General features: G+C 39.0%; 1 protein-coding gene across 2 annotated transcripts in view; it reads left to right on the top strand.

The window, feature by feature from the left end:
* LOC306858035 (putative JmjC domain-containing histone demethylation protein 2C) overlaps positions 1-27,391 on the top strand; it is a 148,020-nt gene that overhangs the window by 87,445 nt on the left and 33,184 nt on the right. The window contains exons 3-7 of one of the 2 annotated variants that reach the window (XM_079398389.1): positions 13,652-13,765; positions 24,675-24,780; positions 26,225-26,349; positions 26,645-26,788; positions 27,170-27,211. In XM_079398389.1, coding sequence (XP_079254515.1) covers positions 13,652-13,765; positions 24,675-24,780; positions 26,225-26,349; positions 26,645-26,788; positions 27,170-27,211 — 531 coding nt within the window. The remainder of the gene's footprint in view (positions 1-13,651; positions 13,766-24,674; positions 24,781-26,224; positions 26,350-26,644; positions 26,789-27,169; positions 27,212-27,391) is intronic. The other variant, XM_079398390.1, reaches the window with a different exon arrangement.

Raw genomic sequence — 27,391 nt, 5'->3', positions numbered from 1 at the left:
TTCATATGAATTCTTATATAGACCCTTTTAGCACTGTGCACTTTGTCTTCTCTTTGTATTTCCACAGCGTTAAGGTAAGGTTATACGCATTTATGAATGAACCACTTGTTTTAAAATCTTCCTGATCTAGTGAAAGTTGTTATGACTTCCACTTCAAACATTACAGTGCACATGATAACTTTCGTTAGCTCCAATAAGTAGAGCTACCGGAAAAAATGTAAGTTCAAAGACAGAATTCTAAAGATGGCTGCACACTTGTTTCTTTAACCCACAAGGTCTATAGCATGCTGTATTGTGCAAGATTTGATGTCAGTGATGACAAATTTATTTGGTTGTTGCATGACTTCTATTACGGCAAAAAAGATCATGGGTTTCAACAAAAGGCAAGACTTCGAACAAAAGATCTGCTTTTGTATTCCACAGAAAGTCATACGGTTTGGAATGACATGAAGGTTAATAAGCAATGATAACATTTCCGTTTTTAGAAGATAGTTCACCCAAAAATAAAAATGATGTCATTTGTTTTACATGATTAACAGATTTAATTTAGACTTCTGTTTAGATACATAAACCATGACTGACACACATACATGGAGAACATCACATACGGTAAACATGGAAGCTCATGCGCATCTCATTTACTAGAACTACTTGCACGTTTGAGCTTCTGTTTACCAAATTTGATTTTCCCTATGCATGAGTGATAGAAACCTCTCTATGTTTTAAAAAAATATATATAAATTTGTGTTTCAAAGATTCACACACAATTCTTATGGGTTTGGAATGACAAGAAGATGAGTAAAGGTGACAGAATGAAAAATTTTGGGGTGAGCTATCCCTTTAATTCTTTGTTTGTGTGTGCGTACCAGCGGCCTGCTCATCAGGGTGAGTCATACTGTGGGGCGGCTCTGCCACCTGTGATGGTGAGAGATTAGTTACACTGTACATAGCAACGCCCTTTTCATGCTTTACACTCGCCTCCACGGCACCCCCCACCCTCTCCTTTCCTCTCTCACCCTCTCGCTCTCTCTCTCTCTCAGATTCTTTCATTTCATTCTCAACCGTGCCACACTGATTTGCTCACCACACAAAACAGCCACTGAAAAACTGCGCAACAGCAAACCAAAAAAAACATGACGAGGGGGAAAATACAATAGCAGCCTGTGCGAGCTTGTTCTTTCAGTACGTGGCTCTCAGGAGCTTCCTGATCGCTGCAGTGGCGGAGCGTGTGTAACCGTTTGTGTAACTGGGCTCTGGAGGAATCAGGCAGCCTGACCCAGTTCCAGACTCAGGCAGGCCGAGAGACATCGCTTATCGGACAGATCGGACTTGTTCATGGCACCGCTGATTCACAGACTCACTAACAGTCTGATGCTTGGATACAGAGACGAGCAGAAGAGGGAGCGAGCGAGCTAACAAACAGTCCGCCTCACTTTTTTTGTCCTCCTCACCCTGTTTCTTTGAGCTCTGCGGCAGCGGAGGCTTTTCTCTCATTCTGTGTTTCCTGTCAGCCACATAAAATGTCTGACATGTGGCCAGCGCCTAAGAAGGGAAGGTCTCTTTTCAAAGCACGCCTCTTCTTTTAAAGACCACGAGACGCCTTTGAGAGAAACTTGTGCTTGTTTTTGTTTTTCTTCCTCTTTTTTTTCTCTCGCTCATCTGCATCCCACTCGAGTTTCTTTAACTTGAGCGGCGCGTGTCCACCAACTGGGCTCCACCTTTGGCTTGGGTCTATCCTCAAGACCAACGAAGAGGTAAACAATATCTTGTTTTGCATAAATATGCCATGCTTTACAACTTTGAGATCGTACAAGCTAAAGACATAGACGTAGATGTCTCATGCTGAGCTGGTTACGTGAGGGCGGGTTGGACTGTTCACGTCTTCGTCTAACAGGTTGTTTATCAAACCTCTGCTTGTGTGGTGCAGTTAGTCGTGTACAGCTACAGGGCGCTACCTTAACTGGTTGAAAGCACGAGTGCCTTTTGGAGCCCCGCAAAAGCCACAAGCATGCAAAAAACTATCAAGGACATACCCTTGCATATATTTGGCCGGCTGAACTGAGATTTAAAGTTGCTGGGGATTTTTCCTGCTTGATCGCTTATTAAATCAGTGGCGCGGATGACATGTGAGCGGCCCAGACAGACGGTGGGTGTCAGACAGAACTGCAGCTGTGTGGAAAGCCCCTGCTTATTTGAGACCCGGATGGATGGTGTGCCTGTTTTTGGGTGGGTGTTGGAACAGGGGTCGTCTAGTGTCGGTTAGGGTGATAGCAGGCAGAGGTGTCTTGTGTTTTGACAGGCCTGTCCATTCATTCCAGCGAAGTAAGCTGATTATATCGTCATGTTCTCTCTCTGGAGGGGCATTTAATCTGCTTGATCCACTGAGAAGTGTACTGCCTGAAACAGTGTTTGCATGTGTCTGTTTTAGGGAGGAAGGGCAGGGTTGCACTATGACCCATTTAGCAAACAGCTCCTTCAATGCAGCACTGTGCATAGTGCGGCTGTTTCTAATTATGCCTCCCGTATCCAAGAGAGAGAGAGGATGAGAGACGGACTTGTTGCAGAACGGTCATTTTAGAGGGATAGTTCACTGAAAAATGAAAATGGTCATCGTTTACTTGACATTATTTTGTGCCAGACCTGTATAACTGTATTTCTTCTGTGGAACACAAAAGGCAGTGTATTAATGAGTATACTGAGTGCTCTTTTTCCATACAAGGAATGTAAAGGGAGGCTGTTAAGCCACAAGTAGGGCAAAATGCACCATAAAAGTGACCCACACAACTTTTAATTTCAGGCTGTTCATACATAAAGGTCGCAGAAGACATGGAAATCAGTGATATGAGACAATCCTTTTGCAGAACAGTCATTGTAGAGGGATAGTTCACCCAAAAACGGAATTGGTCATCATTTATCTGACAACCTTTTGTTCCAAACCTCTATGAACAAAAAAAGACATTGTTTTGAGAAATCTAATGAGTGATCCTTTCACTACAAGGAAGGTAGAAAGGAAATGTCAAGCCACAAGTAGGGCAAATGCACCATAAAGTGGCACATTCTGTCTTTTCCTACATAAGGATAACATATGGCTTCAGAAGAACTACTTTTATGATGATTTAACACGTGACAATAAAGTTCCATTAGTTAGAATAAGTTAATGCAAGAACTAACAACGAGCAATACATTTGTTTCATAATTTATTAATCTTTATTAAAGTTAGTTAATAATTGTTAGTATTCTTTCTTTTTTTTGTTGTATGGAAAAGAGCAGCTTAAACGTTGTTCCATATCCTTTCTTCAAAATGTCTTTTTAAACATCGTTCAAATCAAAAAGTCATATCGGTTTGGAACAATATGAGGGTGAGTAAATGAAGGCACAGTTTTGAATGAATGATTCCTGTATTTCCTGTATATTATTGCTGTATATCTTTGTTTTGATCGGGTTACTGTTGTTCAGATCTGTTGAAATGATTTAATGTTGTTTCTGTGTTAATGGATTTTATAAGGGAATGTTGGTTGGGTTTCAAGTGGGATGTGTCAGGGGAAAGTGGGAAAATACCGTTCCTCCTGTTGGGATGTGTTTTTCTCTGCAGTGTGTGGTGGTTTCTCATGAGTCTGGATTTTCTCAGGACTGCAGAGGGAATGTGTCGCTTTCTTTGGAGCAGGACACACACATACTGCCAATTTTGTGCCTCTACTTAAAAACACAGTAGACAGGAAGTGGCCATTGAACTAAAGTCCCTCGTTAGAGCTAGCTTGGCCCGGTGTCCCGGCCCCTCAGTTTCACTGTTTTATGGGGGATGAAGTTCTGTGGTGAGGTTATTAATCGTGTGTACTGCAAAATTACTTGGAATACGTCTCGCTTACTGTCTCTGGGCATGTTTGCAATGTCATACTGCAGTAGTACTCATAGCAGCATGCATTCGTAGAGTTTACAAATCACAGGATCAAATATGTATGCATGAAATACCAAAATGTGCTGTAAAAATTAACCTACCATTTACAGTTTGATAAATAAAGTTTTGTTCTGATGATCTTGCTGAACCATGTTAATGTCAATACACAATAACTTTGAGTGCCACATAAATAAACTATAAAAGTAAAATAAACTGGCAAGATCATGGCATTTTAATAGGCACAGAAGCAGCACACTTGCATTGCATTCTAAACATAGCCTGAGACCTGAATTAGTAACAGTTGTGATTGAGACATCCTGGGGGAAACTAGCCCCCTGCAACACTACGGGTGTTTATGGAACATTGGATATGGCGTCTTCCTCCACAGCAAGAACTCTTCTGGAGAAACAACAACACTGTCTGCGAGCTATATGATACAACAGATCAGTGTCGATGTGTTCATCTCACACTTGCAGTGTAGGCAGCTTAGTCATCGATAATGGGAGCAGTCTCCTGTTCTCTGAGCAGATGAGGGGTTACTGACACCTCAGGACATGACTGACAGCTAACTTCACTAAAGCTCTCAGTTCTCAGTATGATGTCATTATGCTGAGTTGCCCAAATGTTACCAACAAGCCACAATGGGTGTTTCATGCAAGCTCAGACCTGCTCATATACAAATTGGGAATGTGATGCTATTTGTGGTCATAACGTTATTGCGAAGACTGCTTGTAGTGATTTAAGCAGTCTAACTGCTGTCTCCTGTGACTGTTTTTGCTTTTGGAAAAAAATGCAGTTGCAGTTAAATTGGCAGTGAATACACTTTATTTTGAAGTAATGTTACAGTGGAATTAGTGGTTGACCGATATAGTTTTTTTGACTGCCGATGCCGATATCTTGGAAAGCAGGATGGCCGATAAAAAGCAGATATAATTTTATTTATTTTAATTAATATTTAAGATATTTTAAATAATTTGAAAATGGATTAAAAAATGTGTAAAATAAACAAACTTTAGATGACAAATTCTTTTTCACATATAAATAAATATTTAATAAAAATATAATTAAAAAGGAAGTAAACACTGTAACCAACAGGGCACTCGGTATTCTGAGAAGTTTGTGTGCATAGGGAATCATATTTTTTTTCAAATAATGCCAAGGTAACACTCATTTCACCTAATCTTTGAAGTCTGCAAGGTTTGTGAAATTAAATGGTCATTAGTCATTCAAAGATTTGTTTAAATGATAGAAATGCATATTAGCTGAATGCTAACAGCAAACGAAAAAGTATTATAATCTTGTTTGCCTTTATATTACTAATTGTATAAAAGCAGTCATTATAAGACTTTTATTGTATACATTTTTTATACCTTTGTTTAACTGTTCTATCTGATTATTAGACAGACTTCTGTCCGTATTAGACAGAACTGTTAACGATGACAGCAAACAAGGAGAATGTGAGCACTGTGTGCTCCGGCGCTGCCGCTCTTATCGCCGTCAAAATAAAGTCTGGCGTGCTGTCAAAATAAAAGTCCCGCCTCAAAAGCATCGGCCAAACAGAAGAACTTTTTGGCCGATGCCGATATTTGAAAAATGCCAAATATCGGCCAATATATCGGTCGACTACTAATTGGAATTACACAAATGAGTACCGACTAACATTAATTAACTACATGTATTTACTATAGGGGTTTGGTTTGGGGGAAGTTGTTTAATTATGCATAATTTACTGTTGTTACTACAGTACATGTAATGTGTAATCAACTATCAACAAGTATAACTGTGTATTTTTGTGCAAAATTGATTTTTAAATAAAAATACCTTTTGTATGCCACATAGTAAAGTAAACATGCTACATAGCGAGGTCACTTTTAGTAGGCGCAAAATAGTAGGCAATATACATAAGATAATGTGCAGTAAGCAGCACACTTGCATTTTGAACATTCAAGAACCGAATTAATAACACTTGTTACTAGTTGTGACTGTTTTACAGATTGTGAGAAATTTGCAGCCCATTGATTTTGTCGAATTGGTCAGGACTTGAGTACATGTGCAAAAGAGACAACAGAGTGATGTATTTATTTCTTCACAGAAAGACCGAGTGACTGTCCATTACTGTTAATGACTGCTCTGCTGTGATATCCTGCACGCGTATGTGTATGTGTAAAGAGTCGGCGTTCCTCCGTGACCTTCATCAGATAGTGTCATCCTGGAGCGCCCCAGCCTCCAGCACACTTGGCTATGCATGAACCCCCCTCACGGCCCCGCCGCACATTTCAGTGCACTCAGCCTTATCAAATATTTATAGCTGAATTACGGCCCGCTGCGCAGCGCCTGGCATAGGACTGTATTTTGGAGATGCTTTGTCTGCACACAGTCGCCCTGTGCTTTCTCTGAAAGAGCTCCTCCTTTCATTGGCCTCTTTTTGTTCTTGCAGAGGAAATGAGATACATGTGTTGTGTGTTTCTGTGTGTGCGACTGCAGTCGTGTGCGTGTATCATGGATCGACTCAGGTGTATTCTGGAGACGCTCAGCAATTATTGTCTGTTTGGCAGCATGATTGTGATGAGAGGTAACTCCCTAATGACAAGTGGCAGATGTGACCCAGTTGCAGTCGCTCAAGGAAGTGCTTCTGCATCTCTCTGTTCGTCTGTGTTTGTGTGTGAAGGTGTCACAGGGGTGATATCTCGTTTCTGACGAAATCCTCTGGCCGTAATGTGCAAAACTCTGCATTTGTGGTAGCGTTTAATGTTTTATTTTGCTTAATTGCTTCATTTTGACTATAGACCGATTGCTTCCAAAGGTCAACCATTCCTTTTAAATTGAGGAATGATTGAGTAAAACATCATTGGCTGCACCTGCAGAGCTGCTCAGAAGACGGCGTTTTCCACTCTTTTGTCTGTTTTTATTTTCCTTCTCACAGCTGCATCAAGTGTGCGTCTTCCTGAGCTCTGTGTTGTGTGGATGTTTTTATTAGAACAACAAAGCCTGGTTTTCCTTTAAGAGACAAGGATCTGCTGTTGCTATATTTATCTGTCCTAGAAACGGCTCGAGTGATTGTAGCCTTGATTCAACTCCCTATACGCCAAAGACGAACTACACGACAGCAGTGAAGCTTTGCTACAAGTCTAATAAATTAATGCTGCTTCTAGTCAATAATAATCACAGATTCACAAAATTAGATTGAGATACTCTGTTAGATGTTAGTGTCTCTGCACTGTCCATTTTAATGTTGAATGTCACAGTTGTCATTCATGTCGATCTCAATGTTTTTGTGAGAATGCTTTATTAAGCATGTGACAGTTTTAAGAAACAAGTCACTAGACCATGCTGTATTATGAATGACACAGTGGCGTGACTGCAACCCCTTGAAGCTGTACCCTAAACTTTGCAATCTAATTCACATATTCATTTACTGTACACATGCATTACATATATTCTGAACAAACTTGTAGCGCATTTACAGGAGAAACAGAGAAGTTGCTGTTTTTGTTTTGGCATTTCTAAAAATATTGTCAGAAAAAGACTTTTTTTAATATGTAGTAAATATTCAGTCACGCCCACTGGCCAGTTTGTAAGAAGTAAAGAAACATATGCATGTATATGTATATGAAGTTTTTTTTATCTGATTAAGAGTAGTCAGATTCAAAGGTTTACATTGCTAATTCAATCGGATGTAAATTTGGATCAATTTCAGTTGGATTGATTGAGGTGTATACATGAAGTCATTCAGTCCAATTGAGTCATCAATCTGATTATAAAGGTCAAGTTCAAGTTTATTTGTATAGCGCTTTTTACGATACAAATCGTTGCAAAGCAGCTCTACAGGAAATTAAGTTTCCACAATATATTTATATATTGCAGAACCTTAATATATTTAAATTATAGCAAAATTTGGTAATTCTGTATGTTGTCTGAGCGTTGGCATCCTCTGAGGTCCTCTGAGGGGTTGGCATTATCTTTTCTCAGGTGTTCGGTCATCTCAGATCATTTAATGGTTGGATCCAGACTGAAGCTTCTGTCATTTCTAGTAGAAACAGAGAAACAAATAGAGACATAATTAGCATAGCTGCTGTTCCATCTAAGCAAAAATGATTTGTTCAACCCAAGCTAAAGAATAATAATAATGTACATTTGATCAGATATAACTGCAGTACACGTTTATAAGATGCATTATCTGAATGCTTGGCTAAAGAGATTTGTCTTTAATCTAGATTTAAACAGAGAAAGTGTATCTGAACACCGAACGTTATCAGGAAGGCTATTCCAGAGTTTGGGAGCCAAATGTGAAAAGCTCTACCTCCTTTAATGGATTTTGCTATCCTAGGTACTACCAAAAGTCCAGAGTTTTGCGACCTTAGGGAGCGGGTTGGATTGTAGCGTGGTAGAAGACTAGTTAGGTACGCAGGAGCTAAACCATTTAGGGCCTTATAGGCAAGTAATAATATTTTGTAAATGATACGGAACTGAATAGGTAGCCAGTGCAGAGACTGTAAAATTGGGGTAATGTGATCATATTTTCTTGACCTGGTAAGAACTCTAGCCGCTGCATTTTGCATCTGTAGCTTGTTTATTGAAGATGCAGGACAACCAGCTAGCAGTGCATTACAATAGTCCAGTCTAGAGGTCATGAATGCATGAACTAGCTTTTCTGCATCAGAAACGGGTAGCATGTTTCGAAGCTTGGCAATGTTTCTAAGATGGAAGAATGCTGTTTTTGTAACATGGGAAATATGATTTTCAAAGGATAAGTTGCTGTCTAATATAACACCCAGATTTTTTACTTTAGAGGATGTAACAGTACATCCATCTAGTTGCAAATTCTAATTCAAGAGCTTTTGTGTACTGTTTTTTGGTCCAATAAGTTATATATCTGTCTTATCTGAATTTAATTGGAGGAAATTATTGGTCATCCAATCTTTTACATTTTTTACACAATCTATTAGCCTTAGATAGTTTAGAAGTTTCATCTGGTCTTGTTGAGATATATAGTTGAGTATCATCAGCATAACAATGAAAACTAATCCCGTATTTTCTAATAATATTACCAAGTTTTGTAATCGATCTATGAGTATATCATGGTCTATAGTGTCGAACGCAGCACTATGATCAAGTAATACTAGCAATGAGATGCAGCCTTGATCTGAAGCAAGAAGCAAGTCATTTGTAATTTTAACAAGTGCAGGTTCTGTACTATGGTGAGGTCTGAAACATGACTGAAATTCTTCATAGAGATCATTTTTTTGCAAGAAGGAGCACAATTGAGCAGACACAACTTTTTCTAAAATTTTAGACATAAACGGAAGATTTGAAATGGGACCTAAAGATAACGATGAGTTAATAATATTGAGAAGCGGTTCTTCTGCTACAGGTAACAACTCTTTCAGTAGTTTAGTGGGTACAGGATCTAATAAACACGTTGTTGGTTTAGATGCACTGATAAGTTTATTTAGCTCTTCCTGTCCTATAGTTGTAAAGCACTGCAGTTTTTCTTTGGGTGCGATGAATGAAGCTGAAATACTAGACGCAGTAGAATCTACATTTGTTATTGTATTTCGGATGTTATCTATTTTATCAGTAAAGAAATTCATTACTATTAAACTGTGAGGGAATATTTAGATTGCGTGGTGTCTGTTTATTTGTTAATCTAGCCACTGTGCTAAATAAGAACCTTGGATTGTTTTGGTTATTATCTATGAGTTTGCGGTTATGCTCTGCCCTGGCAGCTTTTAGAGCCTGTCTATAGCTGGACATACTGTTTTTCCACGCAATTCTAAAAACTTCCAAGTTAGTTTTTCTCCATTTGCGCTCAAGATTATGAGTTTCTTTCTTGAGAGAATGGGTATAACTGTTGTACCATGGCGTATTACGTTTTTCTCTAACCTTTTTCAATTTGAGGGGGGCAACAGCTTCTAATGTATTAGAGAAGATAGTGGCCATGTTGCTAGTCATTTCGTCTAGTTCATGTGTATTTATGGGTACACAGAGCAGTTGAGATAAATCAGGCAGGTTATTTGTGAATCTGTCTTTGGTGGCTGGAACAATAGTTCTGCCCGGACGATAACGCGGAGCAATATAATTAATATCAGTAATACGCGGTCTATACACAGTAGCCAGAGCAAGAGATAGGAGAGATTTATTTTGCATATCTAACAGTGTAACATTAAGCAGAAGTATTTTGAATAAGTTAAACCTCCTGTATCCTGTTTTCTGAGTAACATTGAGAATATCACTATATATTGTTGCAGCACCGCCGCCACGACCAGTCTGACGGGGCTCATGTTTATAACAGTAGCTTGGTGGAGTAGACTCATTTAGACCAATATATTCATTTGGTTTAAGCCAGGTTTCAGTCAGGCAGAGTACATCAAAATTATTATCTGTGATCATTTCATTTACAATAACTGCTTTGGGTGCGAGTGATCTAATGTTTAGGAGCCCAAGCTTTAAAAATGGTTTTTGTTCATTTATTTTGCGTTTTTCTGGTTTTAATCACGATCTGATTTTTCTAGATCCTGCATTAAATGTATATTTTGATCTCACTATTTGGGGAACAGACACAGTCTGTATAGATTGGACAACGCAAGTACTTCTATCTTTTAAGTGGGTAGAACAAAAGTCATCATAGCAGTTATTTGAGAATTTTCTTACAAGTCAGATGTTGTCCAACAGGAGTTCCACTCCGACTCTGCTGGGGTGCAGGCCATCAGCACGGAAAAGCCTGTAACAGATTACTGGGTTGCATGTAAATGTAACTAGTGTCATGCATATACCATGATTCAACTGTGGGTTTGGTTTGAATCTCTTTTTTGCTTCATGTCAAGTCTGGCATCTCATAGAAATGCAGTTTTTAATTAAACTGTAGGAAATGATACGATTCTGCACACAAATAAATTAAGTTCTAAATTATTGTTTCAACATCATGAGGAAAAATAATTACGATTATTTAAGTGTGCGATCAGGATGGTATTGACACAGATACAGCATTGAGTGCCTTATTGCTAAAATGGCTGTATTGGGTTGTTAAACTGGTTAATGAATATTTAATTTAAAATATTTTCTGAGTAATGTTTTATATAGCAATATTTTGTATTATATTTTAAACTATTTGCCATCATTCAACTAAAATATATAGTCCCTTGACCTGTGCAGTTACATAAACAAATTAACTTTGTAGTTACTATAAAGTGGGTACTACTGTATAAAATATTTTAGCATCCCTTGAATGTTGTATTAACCAATCAGCATCCAGAACTGGAGCTATGTGTAGCAAATCTTTTTTTAAATAGTAACTCTGTTTTAATAATAGGTCAGTACTCTATATAGAAGTCAAATTCAATAGCAGCTCACTTGACTGCTTGTGAGGCTGATGAAAGGTTTATTTTAGAAGTGTAAATCCACAGCTAGTCTTTCCCCTGCTGCTGCAGGATCAGGTTCAGAGAGAGACATGCAGGCAGAAAGACAGTCAATACAGATCGTCTGAGCTCACATCTCAACAATCAGAATTATTCAGCTAGACTGCGCTATCACAGAGATTGGTGGTTAGACGCTTACACTGTTTACTGGTATAAAAGCTCTTCCTGTTGGTCAGTGTGGTTACGTTTCACTTTCAAGGGCTGTTTTAGAGGCATCCAGACATGGGCATGTCTATCTGACCTCTGTTGATAGAAATAGAAATGGTAGGTTGTGCAGCCAAAAGTCCAGCACAGATTAAGATCACATGCACACACATGTATGAAATGCATTTTTTTTTAAATCTCTCTTTAAAAACAAAAATTGGCCTACTGTTCAGTTATTTAGGGGTTATTTGTTTAATAACAAGGAAACATTACAGATTTCTCCTTCAACTTTCTTTTTTTTTTTTTTTAACTGCAACACTACAAAAAGGTGTAGTAGGATTTAAATTAAAACTATTTTCGCTCAGAAGCATTCTGTTTTAATTAAACTTTTTTTATTGTGTACAATGATCGCAACTGCAACAAAAAGTCTCAAAACACTCGCTTTAAGTCTAAGATGTCACAGGCTTTGTTCTTTAAACATAAATACAGTCTTAACTTCTTAATGACCTCTAGTTCTGCTTGTAGGAATTATGTGAATGTTGTAAATGAGAAACTGAATTGACTTCTAAATCCATAAGCCCCAGGTACACAGCATTTAGGGTAGCACAGCACAGTTGTAGATGTGTTCCCTACTAGCAGACATGAAGAGTAGATTGTGATGGCAATCATGTGCAGCTAGTCCCATGACTGCCGTTTCTGCGTGTAGCATGAAGCCTGCTTTCATCCCAGTGACCAGATGGCATGCCATTTTCACTCACGCACACACATACTAAGTTCAGCTGCAGTTTTGTACTCTAGTGTTAGGCCGGGCTTGTAATGAATCCAATTACTGTCCACTCAGTCCAGCTCTTGTGTAGTCATACTAGTGCCAATTTAATCTTCTGATTCAATTAGAGTCTCAGGAAAGACCTCTGATCTAAGGTGAAGCTGCAGATGTTTACTGTGCTGTGAGAAAGTACTCTCAGAGCCCATACTGTTTAGTTCACACACAGGAGCATGGTCATTAATGCCTCTATTGCTTGTGTAGAGTTATGTCCTTTAATTTAGGGTGCCTACAGGTCCCTAAAAAGTCTTTTTTATTAAACATTAAAACACATTGATTTGATTTAGTAAATGTGAGTGCTGCACGTTCTATAAGCTCATGGTTTCATTTGCATTAATAATCAGTGAATACAGCACATTTATGCCAAGTAATTGCTTATTATCTACAGATGAAGAATTTTGACATTTAATTTAATGTAAACTCTTATAGCTTTTCTCTGGGCTGCCTTGTCATCACAGGAAGGACTAAGAACTTCATTTAACACATTCAGTGTTATGCGTTTACCCCGGTTTGCAGTTGAATGCTTGTTTAATTAAGTACATGAGTCTGAGATGCAGGATTTATTCTGAGATTGTATGAGTTTGTTTGGTATGGATATATGGGATTAATTTCAAAAAGGTCTTAATGTCTTAAATTTAAAGTTCTGCAGATACGCTGTTAATTGGTTCACTGGCAGGAAGAACAGCTATCAGGAAAACAAATGGGTTTTCTTGCTTGAAATTGTTCGTTTAACCTTGTGTTTACATAATCACTGGTTATCTTAGTTCACCCTGTTCATACTTTATCTTGGTTAGCAATTAATTCTGAGTACTGAAGTTTCAAGAACTCAAAGTGTACTTTTTTGCATATGTACAATGTTGCTACAATAACATCGGCCGAATCACACAAAAAAAAAAGAAAAGAAAAGAGAACCCCGTAGGTGTGTTTTCAGTCACGGTTCCTCATTTTTAGCCATTCCCTCAGATGCTGAAACTAAACACCGCACATGAAAGTTTCTGTGACTGTATAAATCATGTAAATATTCAGTAAGGTTTGCACTGAGGTAGTTTATGATTGGTGGCACGTTGGTAAACAGTTCTCTGTTATATTCTAGTAAATTAACAGCAGTAACCCCAATGAAAATACAGTGCTTACCCCCATTCAGAATAGTTATTTATATAATAAGTCAGTTATTTTACCCAGCATAAAACTCAGTGTGAAGGCCTTTTATAGTCAGTCACATGTGTTTATGTGCTGTTTAGGTTGGATGAATGTGAAAAGGGATGCATCAAACTTATTTGTGTTCCATTTGAGCTGTCAAGCATGACACACTTGTTTGTTTTATCTTCTGACGCCCAGATCATTGACTAACCAGAGTGTTTTCTGTCCTTACAGACATTCAAGCCTCTGGTAGGGAAGACAGTGTTAGGGTCCATCACAGCCATCGAGTTCTTCTCTGACAGACACCTGGACTTCCTAACAGATGAAGGAGCCTATCAGCCCTATCAGGTGAGAGCCTTTCCGTCTCATTTGCTTGCAGTATTTTGGAGTTACATTAGGCTGCGTTTACACTAAGCTAAAAGGTGACCCATCTCACATCTCTGCCTGTGTGACCCTGTCCGTTTACAAATTGTGGCTTCCAAGATGGACCATCTGGTTGAAAACCCTCAGGTTACTGTGCGTTCCTTGAAATCCATTGCTAGTATTCCCCCGCCATCGGAGTATGTTCCCTCTAGCTTCAACATCCTGCTGGGTGGATGGGTATACAAGCTGGTCAGCTACATGAGTTTGCCTCTGTGAGCGCTTCATGCTCAGAGCACTCATAAGGACAACAAACAGCCTCTTCTAATGTTCTGTGCTAAGCCACTCTCATAAACAGCTTAATTAATCTAGCTTAGATAAAACACACAGTGGCAGAGAGAGAGGCTCTGAAAACAAACACACATGACAGATGGGAGGAGATGCTCTCCACTGCTGGATTCATATTCACGACATGTTTTATCCCCAGTGTTGCGGGCTCACCTCCATCCTGCATGACAGATAATGAAAAGCCATCTGCCAGCAAATTATCGAACGCTCTCTCTCCCCCTGAACCCAAACCTGGTCGTAGCATGTGGGGAAATTGTGATAAATTTAAAAGCAGCTGCTTGTTTTTTTGTCTGCTGCAGTGGTGTGGTTTACCGTGTATGTGTCTTCGTTTCATTGGAGCGTAGGTGATGTGGACTAATCTAGTTTAGATCTATGGGGTTGCTTGTGGTACTTCTCTGTAGGAAGTAGAAAAAAAGAAAATAAATGCTGTGTTTTTGTTTTGCAGCAAATGTAGCAAATATATAAATTTTATGACTGAATCAGAAGCCTGTTCTGAAAACGTTTGTAGGCACATGGCGCTGAGCTTGTGATGCAAAGATTGTTCTAGTAGGTGGAAAAAATGTGCTACCTTTTAAGATAACTCAGTGCATGCCATTATAACCATTAAAATCTCAATGCTATGTGAGCTTCTTGTGTAGTATTTTTTTAAATGTGTTTTTATGTGTTTAATTTTTTAGTGTGGTGGCCAATACTTTCTGTCATATTACTAATTACTCACAGCAAATTATATTATTTTATAATATAGTATGTTTATATATAGGCTATATTAATAACTACAGGGGTGCTATAGGGTTGACGTTTGTAGTGGCGAAGCATATATAAAGAAAATCTCTGACAGCTATGTTCTAATATCAAACGCTGTTTGTGAGATGCATGTACATTTTGCCATCCATGTTGAGTATTTCATATCAGTCGCATATGAGACTCCTTTGTAATTAAGTTGCTACATTAGAGCTTATTTGACCACAATGCAGCTCAATACAGAGCGGGTTTCACTCTCAGGTGAAAGTGAGGTTATGGCGCTACAATCACGGACAGGACAAACTTATAGCATGTCGCGAGGAAGCAGGCAGGTATCTCTACAGCGCCACTCAGAGCCAAGAAATGTCCTCGAAAGGAGTATTCCTCAATCTCTGCGTCTGTGACTCTCACGGGACCCTGACACATTCCAACACATCATCACGTTGTGAAAACAAAAATCCTGCCCCCTTTCAAAAATCCAAAGTCTGACCTCCGAAGTGCTTGGGAACTTGTTTGCTCGCTGGAGTGTGATGAGCTGGCTTGCTCACATCCTGTCTTGGCCTCTTTTCTCCTTCACGGATTTTTTCCACAGTACAGCCCGATCCAGGGATGGACGGAGGAGGGGCTGGAGCCCAGGAATCTGTTTGGCATAATCGCAACAATTGAGGCTCTGTGTGCGAGGCCGGTCAGCGAGAGTGAGAGAGAAACAGAAAACAGGAGTGCTGTTATGGTGTGCATTACTGGAAGAGACGTCTACATGCTTGTGACTTGCACTCATTATTCTCTGTGGGCTAAATTACTGAGCGGGATTGGGTCAGGGCATGCATTTGCATTCGTTTATCTTGGAGTGGGATAGAAGAGGAGGAATTTGACCTCTGACCTCATTGTGACCAAATAGAGGACTTGAGAACTCTGTAACAATGAAACATGCTCTTGTTTACTGTCATAGCAGTTAAGGTACATTCACACTGACAGCCATTAAATCGCTGGAGGTCACCAAGTCGCTGTGCTCTTGGTCTCCAGTAGCTGTATCCAACCTTATCAGTACTAGATGGATTCTCTGGACGTTGATCCACATTTTATGAGTTGCTTTTGCGACAAATTCTGCAGAAATGGATATAATAACATCATAATTTTATAGTATTAAAGGAGACATATTATTCCCCTTTTACAATATGTAATATGTGTCCCTAGAATGTGTCTGTGAAGTTTCAGCTCAAGATATCCCACAAATCATTTGTCATTTTGAAAATGCCCATTTTTAGTGTAAGCAGAAACATACTGTTTTCGTTCATGTCTCTTTAAATGCAAATGAGCTGCTGCTCCCTGCCCCCTTTTCCAGAATACTCTGCTAAAAAACATCTGTTTGGTATTGATTATCATGTCTGTTGCACTGAAATCATGTGTTTTAAACCATATTAGTTTAAACTTACACACATTTGAAGCATGCACACAAAAAAGCTGCTATATCACAGCATGTGAGTACTAAACTCTTTATCTTTCATGTCTTATTGTGCTTAAACTGTCAAATACACACAAGTTTGTTAAAAACACACGAGAGTTACAAAAACAGTCGGTTAGGTCTGTGAAGGTAAACACTTGGAAAAAAAATGGCATGTTTATATTTGATCTGTGTGGCAGCATTGTAATATACAGTAAATAAATCCACTGCTCTCTTGTCTCCTCTGAGGCTGGAACTCTAATCAGTGTTCTATGCTCGTCAGTGCAGCCAAAGACCGATCAGTTAGCATACTTTGCTTAAAACTGGTATAGGCCTACTGTTGTCACTTGCGAAAACACACCGGTGGCACCGTGGGTGGAAACTTGCAGATTAAGGGGCGGTAAAATTATAATGAAATCCCCTTTTTATAACACGGGGGGAGCGAAACTGAGCAGCACGGTTTTTCACAAGCTTGCAGAGAAAGGCTTACCAAAAAATAAAATTACTGGGTTGTTCTTTTTTTACATTTTCTGGGTCGTTAGATGCACCGGGGGCTCGATTATAGCGCTTAACACAGAAAAAGTCAGATGACCAGTATTAAAGATTACACATGCACAATTTATGCACTAGTTGGATTTGCTGAACGTTTGTGAGATTTGGATAAATGTATTGCATATTTGTGTTAGCTTAATGCCAACACTATTTGAAAACAGTATTATATTATGCTCATCAATTATTAGATGGAACTGTTAAACACACACGACAGTGAACCAGGAGCACCCGTGAGTCTTCAATAAATGAACAGCTGGCATTATTTTCTATGCTTGATGGCCAGTTCCTTATTTCACCTCAGATCACCAACTTTCATTTAAAACAAATGACTTCTAGTTGCTTTATGGCTACAAATTTCTGTAAGTGTGAACAGCCCTTTAGTGTTACGCCCTCTGCGTTGAGTGGTGAGATTGCTTTTACACTCTGCATATGAAGCATGCATAGATGCCTGTGATTTCTCTTCTCTGTTGCACATCACAATATCTCAGCACCCCATAATGCACCAACATGTGTGAGAAATTGCGTTCACGGATACTATTTGACAAAACAGAGCATACATCACACTGGAATACTCTGTTTTAATGAAGAAACATATATCACACAGATGCACACGGCTCAGCCACCCTCCCCCATACACTTACACTCTTTCACACGCTGACAGCTACTGTTTTAGCATGCGTATTTATACACAGAACTCCCTGAATGATTTAATCTACAATGTATAGAATTACTCGCTGTAACTGCGCTTAATAAATGACCTCAACAACAAGCTTTTTTCACATACGTCACGTATGTAGTATTGCCATAGCAACAGGAGTGCACACGTCGTCCACTCCTCAACAAAAGCTTTGTGCCGCTGGGCTGTTTCTGCACTCGTTTTTTGTCTTTTCCCACCGCCACAGTAGTTAATTGCGCTGATATTTATGCCGATGTTAGGAGACGTCACCATTAATGCTATAATAGCGTTATTATGGTATCTTTCTTCATGTCATTCCAGCTTTCCGCACAATGAATCATCCTCTGAATGCGTCATCTCTGTGAAAAGCATTAGTAGAGTGCTGGAAGGAACATCCTGTCTCTGTGCGCCCATTCGCTGTTTACACCTCTGACTGATGCAAGTATTGTGTCAGCTCCCCACGCTGCCCACTGCCATGGCAACACTCCGCCTGCATGTTCCCTTTCCCATCTCCCATCCGAACAACATACTTTTTTAAACATCGGTCCATCCTCATATGCACCCAGAAATGTGCAGCATCATTATCTCTATCAAAACGTGTTTGTGATTTCAAGTAGCGTCTTTTCTGACAGACAGGATAATGAGGTGTATTCGTGGCTAACCATACGTGTCTTGACCATTTCAAACATCATAGACAGGATTTAAAAGTACCCATTAGAGTACTTCATTTCCTGTCTTAAAGTGATATTTCTTGAAGCAAAACTGCACATGTACCAGCGTCTGCTGGTGAAAGAACTTGTTTGTGTAGTTTTATTTTTTCCCAAATTCTGTTTTAGACTCTGTTTTAATGGTTAAATGACATTTTATTAATCAAAAAGCATGTCTAATTAATTGAAATCATGAAATGTGCGCAATTTAACAGCAATTTATTAAAAGTTTAATAAAAATAACATTTTTAAGGCTCTGTTTTTTTTTCTCTCAAATTTAGTTTTATGTTTTCCAAATTATGTTTCCATTAATTTTCTGGATTCCATTTGAATGCTTTCATTGAATTTTAATAATCAAAAGCCTCTCTAAATAATAGATTTTATAAAAAAAATATATATTTTTTTCCCCCGAAGTAATCTACTGTGTTGGGTATTCATTTTTCTGGTAAATAAATTCTGGTAAAAAAAAAATTATAATAATTTTAGTAGTAGTAGTAGTAGTACTATCAGTTTATTTCTGTCACAGTCTCTTCACATTAAACCAAACTTTTATTTTGACAGGTTGTTGTGAAGAGTTTTAAATTTCTCTATTTATATGACGACAATAGTAAAAAAAAAAAAAACGTAAAATGCTCATGAAGTGACTCTCAGAGCAGTTCTAGAGATTGTTTATATGTGTCACACGTACTCATATATTGAGGCAGCTAAAGCTGAAAACACTATAGGCATCATGCACTTCAATATGTGTGTAGTAAACGAAACTGCGCATCACCATTCATTCACACAGAGACCCACAGAATATGCAGGATTCATATTTAATAGTATTTTGTGGCTTAATATTCACAGACACTAGTCCATATCATGTTTTGATTTAAGAGTACTGACCGACTTTGATTTATTCATCCAAAATTTGGCAAATTCCGTGACATTACGCGTTATACAGTAAATTCCATTTTAGGACTGAATTCCGCAATTCTGTCCACATTTTCCACATTGCAACTATACATCAGTATGATATGATTGTTCAAAATTTGAATACATGGTTCAGTAAATTTGACCTGTCTCACCTTGACACGTGTCCTGGACTCGGTTCGTAAATCTTCAGAGGACAGGACGACATTAATGCAGGAGCTGTGCTCTTCAGAGAGGGACAGATCAGGAACACGTCTGCCCTTTGTGTGCACAAAGACAGAGGAAAAGAGCGACGGAGAGAGACAAGTGAAGGAAGCAGATGAATGCTAATAGGAGCACTCAGTCATGTGGAGCGGGATGGTAATGGGACTTCATTCATTCTTAATGAACACATTGTTAATTTCACTGATGTACAGTAACGGCCTGAGCTGCACCCTGTATGATGACTAGACTAGATATTGATTTGAATTTGGCATATTAGAGAGTGTTTTTTATAACGTCACATACATCTTCATTTTAAACCTGCTTTTCTGACAACATAAGAGTTTTGCATGTGACTTTTATTGATTACTTGTGGTTAAGTTGAATCTAAACACGTTAAACATTTGCTGTTTATTACACAGTGTAGCAGTCCAAGATTTTGGACCAATAGGATTTTACTTTGGGAGAAGCTATTTAGCATGCCGCTGCAGAAAGAAACAAAAATTTTTTCATATTGTTCAGCAAAGTTTTGCAAAGTCCAATCATCTTAATAGCAATTCAAGATTCAAGATTTGTATTTGTCACATACACAATTATACAGAGTATAACCAGCAGTGAAATGTAGGTCAGGTCCGCTCCAAGGACAGTGCAATTATATAGAATATAAATATTAAGAACAAGAAAAGTAGAAAAAAATTAAAGAATAAAATAAAAGATAAAAAATATAAATATAAATGTAAATATAAATGTGCAGGTCAGTATGTTGTTGACTTAAATAGTAATAAAGTGGAATGTGCAAAAAAGTTGTACAGGGTATTTAAATAGCAGCAATATTAGGTAGAGAAAATTTATGAATAGCTTATTGATATAGTGATATTTACAAGGAGTCATGTGATGTTATGACACAGAGTTAGAGTTTAGGAGCCTGATGGCCTGGGGGAAGAAGCTCCTCCTAAGTCTCTCAGTTTTTGCCATCATGCTACGGAAGCGCTTACCAGATGGAAGCAAAGTGAATAGTCGGTTACCAGGGTGATTTGAGTCCTTGATGATTTTGACAGCTCTGTTTTTGCAGCGTTTGAGGTAGATGTCCTGCAGAGAGGGGAGAGCAGACCCTGAGATGCGCTCAGCTAAGCGCACAAAAAGTGAAGTGACATTCAGCCAAGTATGGTGACCCATACTCGGAATTCGTGCTCTGCATTTAACCCATCCAACGTGCACACACACAGCAGTGAACACACACACACACACACCGTGAACATACACCCGGAGCAGTGGGCAGCCATTTTATGCTGCAGCGCCTGGGGAGCAGTTGGGGGTTCGGTGCCTTGCTCAAGGGCACCTCAGTCGTGGTATTGAGGGTGGAGAGAGCGCTGGACATTCACTCCCCCACCTACAATCCCTGCCGGCCGGAGACTCGAACCCACAACCTTCAGATTACAAGTCCGACTCTCTAACCATTAGGCCACGACTTCCCCACTACAACTCTCTGTAGTGCTATGCAGTCCTGATTGGAGCTGTTTCCATACCACACTGAGATGCACTGAGTCAATACACTTTCTATGGTCCCTGAATAGAAAGTTTTCAGGATTCATGCAATTCATGCAATCTGGAATTTTACATCAAAGCAAAATATTTCTCTAAACAAATTTTGCCACTGATTGGTCACTGGAAACTTGGTTACACATTTACACTGCAGTCAAGTTGCACAATGTAACTTTAAATTTGGATTGTGTAGTTTGGTTTATTAATCTTTCATAAGTCATGGCAAATGATCTCTTATGTTATCAGAATCAGAAAGAAAGAAAGAGCTTTTATTGCCAAGTATGCAATAGTAGGCATTTAACTTTTTCATAAATTGGATTGCCTGGGGGAAGAAACTGTTCTTGTGCCTGACTATCCTGGTAATTGTGGCTCTGAGCCCTTTTCCTCACTCTGGATGTATACAATTCTTGGAGGGTGGGCAGGGGGGCACCGATAATCCATTCAGCAGTCTGAACCATTCAGGCAGATGGTTGTTTTTATATAAAGTACTAACCCACAGCTGACATTGGTTATCTATCTATAGCTGTCAGAAGTAACTGCACAATGGAAGGAAACATTTTATAGTTGTATTTGTACCTATATCTCTATTCCATGTGAAATCTCAGTCTCATCCGATCAGCATCAGCTCGTCAACAAACACGGATGCTGCAGAGATATGTTTTCTGGAGAGATATGTTTTACGGGCAGCACCCTATAGCACGTTCTTACAGATATGCACGGCACCGAACCGTGGTGAAGAGTGACCGTTATTCAGTGGCAGACACACTTCTGTGGCTTATGCCTGTCTAGGACAGCAAATATGAATGAAGCATGTCACATGGACAATCTGAACACGATGTCTCTGAAATGTGATTCCTTTGGAAAGCCAGAGAACAGTACGGAACACTTCTGAGCAGCTGTTGGATGGCGAGAGGCTGTTTTTTGGGAACATGGAGACGGGCTAGAAAAAGAGTGCGAGCACCGCGCCCAGCCTTGTTCCCAAGCTCCAGCCCGCTGGATTGAGAACAAGAAAGGGGAAGGAAGCCGTTTTTATCTGGGTCAGAGTTTGGATCTGGAAGCACTTTCCTATTCCCCCAGTGCCGAGCACCACCCTGCTTTCGCAGTGCCTTCCACCACAACGCCATGTGGAAAATCCTGGAACATATTGCTGTTAAAGTGATGGATGGCAGCCCGGTGCGGAATGAGGTGGGGGATGGAAAGAAAAGTGCATCTGCTCCGTCCTTCACGAGGGAGTGTGTGCATAGGAGGAGGAGAAGATGAGATTACAGCCGAAGTCCTGCTTGAAGGTGCTCGACCAGACTGTAGGAATGAGATCATGTCTCTCTTGGTGATTTAAATTTCATTGTTCTTATTCACAACATTCGTCGTTTGTTTGATGGTGAGCAGCTTTGCTTTCCTGGAAGCATGCGTTGCTCTGATAGGAAACATTTTGACATGGAATATATTCATTTTATTTTCAATGCTTTTCTTTCTGTCGTGGAGTAGAAGAGCTTTGGGGAAACCGGCTTCTGTTCTTGGAAGCCACCATGAGAGAAAGTGCCCTGTTTAACCTCCAGGCCAATAAATAAATCGCGTGTCCTGCAGTGCTCTCGTTTTAAAATAGAAACTAGAATAAAGGCGTGTGTATGTGTGTGTGTGTGTGAGTAATGAAATGGTTGTTACTAGGGAAAAGAGGACATGACAGTTTACTTTCGCCAAGAATTAGGCACACTGGCCATGCAACACTCTCTTTTTATGACAAACCACAACATCTTTCAGTTCCCAAATTGCATGTAATCTTGATCAGATGCAAAGATGTTACTTCATTGGCTCATTTTTGCTAGTTCCACTTCTAAATTACAGATCTGATCTGACATTTGTTATGATCAACAGTGCAAGACATCATGGATGGGCTGGTATATTTCACAGCAAAAGCAGAACATCAGGGATAAAACTAAGTTAATTTAAATAGAGAACTCTATTTATAGAGAATAGTGCTATCAGAAAATGCTGATATAATTCTTAAGGTGCAGTCATATTTTCAATTTTTTTAGTGAAATTTCTCTGTAAAATCCAGTCATTCCAAAAGGAATCCGAGTGATCTGTAATTTAGATCTGCGATTTTGCTCATGTTCAAGTTTGTCATGAGAATTAGATGACTTGACTAACAGAAATGCTAATAGGAGCTTATTTTGAATATGTGAGCTGTGATTCATACATTGCTACACTATTGACAATAGACAATTATGCTGATCTGACTGTACATATACGCATGCTCATGAAGGAAAATTATGACTTTTTTTGGTGCAAGAAATCTTATCCAATATTATAAATGGCCTAGAAGTAAAATTCTACTCATTGGTTGAAAATAGCTCTATTGAAGTACCTTTGTTTCTTATCTAAGATGTGTTGTCATTCACCCTAGCCAGCAATCACATGGCAGCAGTATGGGCTTTTGTTTACACTGTGTGTGTGTGTGTGTCAGCAGCGGGGTATTTCCAGGGCCCAGTTCATGTGTTCATCAGGCCTGCTGTGTGATTGTGTAAATAACTGGAGCTCCTGTCAGTCACCGTCACTGTCCCCGCCCCCAAACTCCCTCTCCACTCCTCGTCATCATCAACAATTAATGGAAGTGCAGGGCGGATATCCCTCTCACCCTGCCAGACCCTGACACACACACACACACATCTGCTTGACTGCTGTGCTCCTGCGAAGTGGAAATGTAGGGTTGCCGTGCATGAGGAGGTGTGAGGGCTTTCCTGTGCTTGTTTCGAATTCTGTGGGTCACTGGCCTTCATCAGATTGTACAAATCTCTCTGTGACTGGAAACGTTTTAGTGGTGATTGCAAAGCCTATTGCTATTACTAAGACTTAGGGGTTTGTTTAGACCACTAACCCTACGTATAACGCTTTATGGCATATCTTGCCCTGCACCGTTTGTGCCACACCTCAGATCAGGAAGTTTGCTGAGGAGTGGTTATCACTAAGCATTTAGACTTAAGATTAACCTCAGACTTACAATAGAGTTATTTGTTCTTACTGTTTGTTCTCATAATGGTCACATTTGCAAAATATGGGTGAAATTTTGCAGGTCCATTGTTAGTAGCATCGCTCACACAGAGGTCACTATCAAACCAAGCCGATTCATGCTGGTCAACTTGGTGAATTTGCATGACCAAATATTGGGGTTTAATATTACCTCCAGTAGTGATATCCCTAGTGAGAAAAAATACTAAAGTGTATTTGAAATACATTAATTTTGTGCCAAGTATACTACAAATACATTTAAATATTTATGCGCTTAATAAAAATACCCAGCAATTGTACTTTTGGTTTACTAAACTGATATACTTAAAGTCTGCCAAATTGGGACAACTAATTTTGTGCTTAACACACTGTAATTGTGCGGGAGTAGTGCTGAGGTCCAACTAAAGATATACTGAAGTATATTTGATTGTGCTAAAGTTGAATTATTGCAAGCATACTTCAGGTACACTTTACATATCTTACATTTAAAGACTGATGTTATCCAGAGATCATACAATTCTTATTAATAGTGAACACATTTTAGACATAATATTAAGAAATGTGAATTGTGCAATAAAAAAATACTCCATAAATTGTAATTATAATTTTATATCAGTATTATGTTGTATGTCAATAATTATGATTTGAAGTATACTTATTAAATATGTATTAAATAAATGTATTTTAAATCAATTGTGGCATAGCTTTTTTGGTGTTCTTGTCATTTTGGAAGTTTTATGCTGACGTGTTATGTTTGTTTGTTTTCTGCAGGATGAGTTGGACAGTTTAAGTCCTGTTTTTAGGGACTATCCACATCTCCATGAAGAAGTGAAAGCGTGGGTGAAAGACCAAAAAGTTCAGGAAATTTTTATGCAAGGTAACGTGGTCACATTTCTTCAGTTATTCTAAATGGGCAGTTCTAACTAAAGAATCAGTCATTTGAGCCCACCATCCTGCTTTTTGTGTTGAAAATTCAAATAAAAAAATTACTCTTTTTACTTGCTTATAGTGTTCAATGTTCACTTTATTTATAAAGCACATATTAATACAACAAATGTTGACCACAGTGCTGTACCTGAAACAATGCAGAATAACAATAAAATCACTTTCAAATTCTATATCATAACAGCACACAAACTCAAATAAAAACACTTTAAAGTGATCTCAGGTTATGTCCTGTAAGATTAAATGATGATTCACCTACAAAAAATGTTTAACAATGACTTTCTGTTTTCATTGTTAGTTGTAGTACTAATGTTCATGTAATAATGGTTATAGAAATAATGGCAAAGAACAATAGAATAAAAAAAGTAAAGTTAACAGAGTGTGATGTTGGCTTGACCTTCAGCCTCCATTTCCTGGTCAGAGGAGGGGAGTAGTTTTTCCCAAACCGGCTGCCAACTCACATTCAGTTCTAGCTCCTTTCTGGTACGGAATGCCCAGTTCTTAGGATCCAAAACAGAAAAGTCCCTTCCTTTTGACTTGGAAATGTGTGACATTAAGGAAGTAATGAGTGCTGAAAAAACCCCACCAACAACAAAACCTTATGTGGTTTGTAAAAATGGAAGACCGCTCGCTGTACCTGGCTGGTCCAGGCAGAGGGTGTTGTTGTAGTCTTGGCAGAAGGTCTTGTTTACAAAGTCCATAACAAAATTCCAGGCTCACAATTAGTGATAATTGTTGAACTTGGCAGTTGACAAGGGCAGAATGGAAAGTATTTCAAAGCCAAAGGTTTTGGTGGGGAAACAGGGAACAAAAAGGGAAGAAAAAAAAACTATCTGTGGTTTTATACAGACGTCGCCCCATGGTTTATGTGCATGTACAAACATGTGTGAGGGACATGCATTTTGGGTTGTTGTAGGCACAAGGACAGTGAGGGGTTAGCTGCTCTAGCAGAGCATATGAGCGGTGTGTTCAGGAGTAATTAATGGGAATGACCTGCCCTGCACTAATGAGCTCCAGTCAGTTTGGACACCTGCCAGCGTTCACTGCGGCTAACAGCATATCACAGATACAAGGATTGATGTGTCATTCCCTGAGGTAAAGTTCACCCAGAATGAACAAAAGGAGAATTTGTAGAATGCTCACATTGTATGCTCACACAGTAGATAGTGACCAAGTGCTGTTGAGAAAAAAAGTACTCCACATAACTCCTGCTTTCTATAAATAAATTGAAAATTAATGAAAAACATCATGCTAAGTTTGATATGCCACATTGAAAATAAGGCATTCTACATTCTATCTTAGCCTGTTATTAATGCTGTGTGTAGTTTAATTGGATGTGCATTTTTGACAGTGTTTCTGGTTATTGATATCTTTAGGTCCCTATTCGTTGAATGGCTACCGTGTACGAGTTTACAGACAGGACTCAGCCACCCAGTGGTTCACGGGCATCATCACCCACCACGATCTCTTCAGCCGCACTATGGTTGTCATGAATGACCAGGTATCACACCTGATTTTGTGTTTTAGTTCTGATAAAATTTCTGCTTTTTCAAGTGTCTTACTGCTTTTATGAAGTGGTAACTACATAATAAAAAAGATCACAAATTGTTATTTAATTATTATGGTTTATTAAATCACTGTATTGTGAAAATAAGATTTTATTAAGCAAATGCATTATTATTAACCAAATAAAACATTGTTTTAAACAAATCCACAATCAACATTGTAACTGTTTATAATATTTATCATAAAATTAATGTGTTGATCTGTAATAATTTTACTGATTCTGTGTACAGGTACTAGAGCCTCAGAACGTTGACCCCTCCATGGTACAGATGACCTTTCTGGATGATGTGGTCCATTCTTTACTAAAAGGAGAGAACATCGGTATCACGTCACGACGCAGGTCTCGCTCTAGCCAGAACAGCAACACTGCCCACGTGAGTGTAACCTACAAGAGCTCACAGATATCTCACATGCCTATATGTGCTTATGTTGGTAGATGATCAGCGCACCTGCCTTCCTGGAACAACATTGTGTTCATTGTTATATGCCAACTTGTATTTCTGTTTTGTGCATGTCTGTCCCAGTGTCTTGTTTGTGCTTATTACTGGACGTCGTGTCTGTAGCTAGCTTTGAAGTAAAGTTCCTATGTGCTTTTTTACAATCTTTTTTAAGAAACCTAGAGCCTTGTAGAAACGCATATCATTGCTCCCTTCATCATTAACAAGACTTCTCTGTTCCACCTTGTTTTTTTGTTTTTGTTTGTTTTTCTTCTCTGTTTCCCTGTTTTAAACATTAATTGGGGGATATGCAAGCAGACCACAGGAGGGAGACCAAGCGGCTCTACAGGAATCACTCAGGTACCGGGCCGCACCTCCCTCTCTCCATAGATTTAGAGCTGCTGTTATACCATCTGCATATCCCTGTCTATTATAATTATTTAGCATAATTTATTACAAGTACTAATTTTCCAACAAATGCCTACCCCTATTACCGTTTCACACGCTGTGCTTGCATGAATTAAATGGATTTGGGGCGTA

The sequence above is a fragment of the Barbus barbus genome, assembly GCF_936440315.1.
Source record: "Barbus barbus genome assembly, chromosome: 38".
NCBI lineage: Eukaryota > Metazoa > Chordata > Actinopteri > Cypriniformes > Cyprinidae > Barbus > Barbus barbus.
This window is presented reverse-complemented; position numbering and strand designations above follow the sequence as displayed.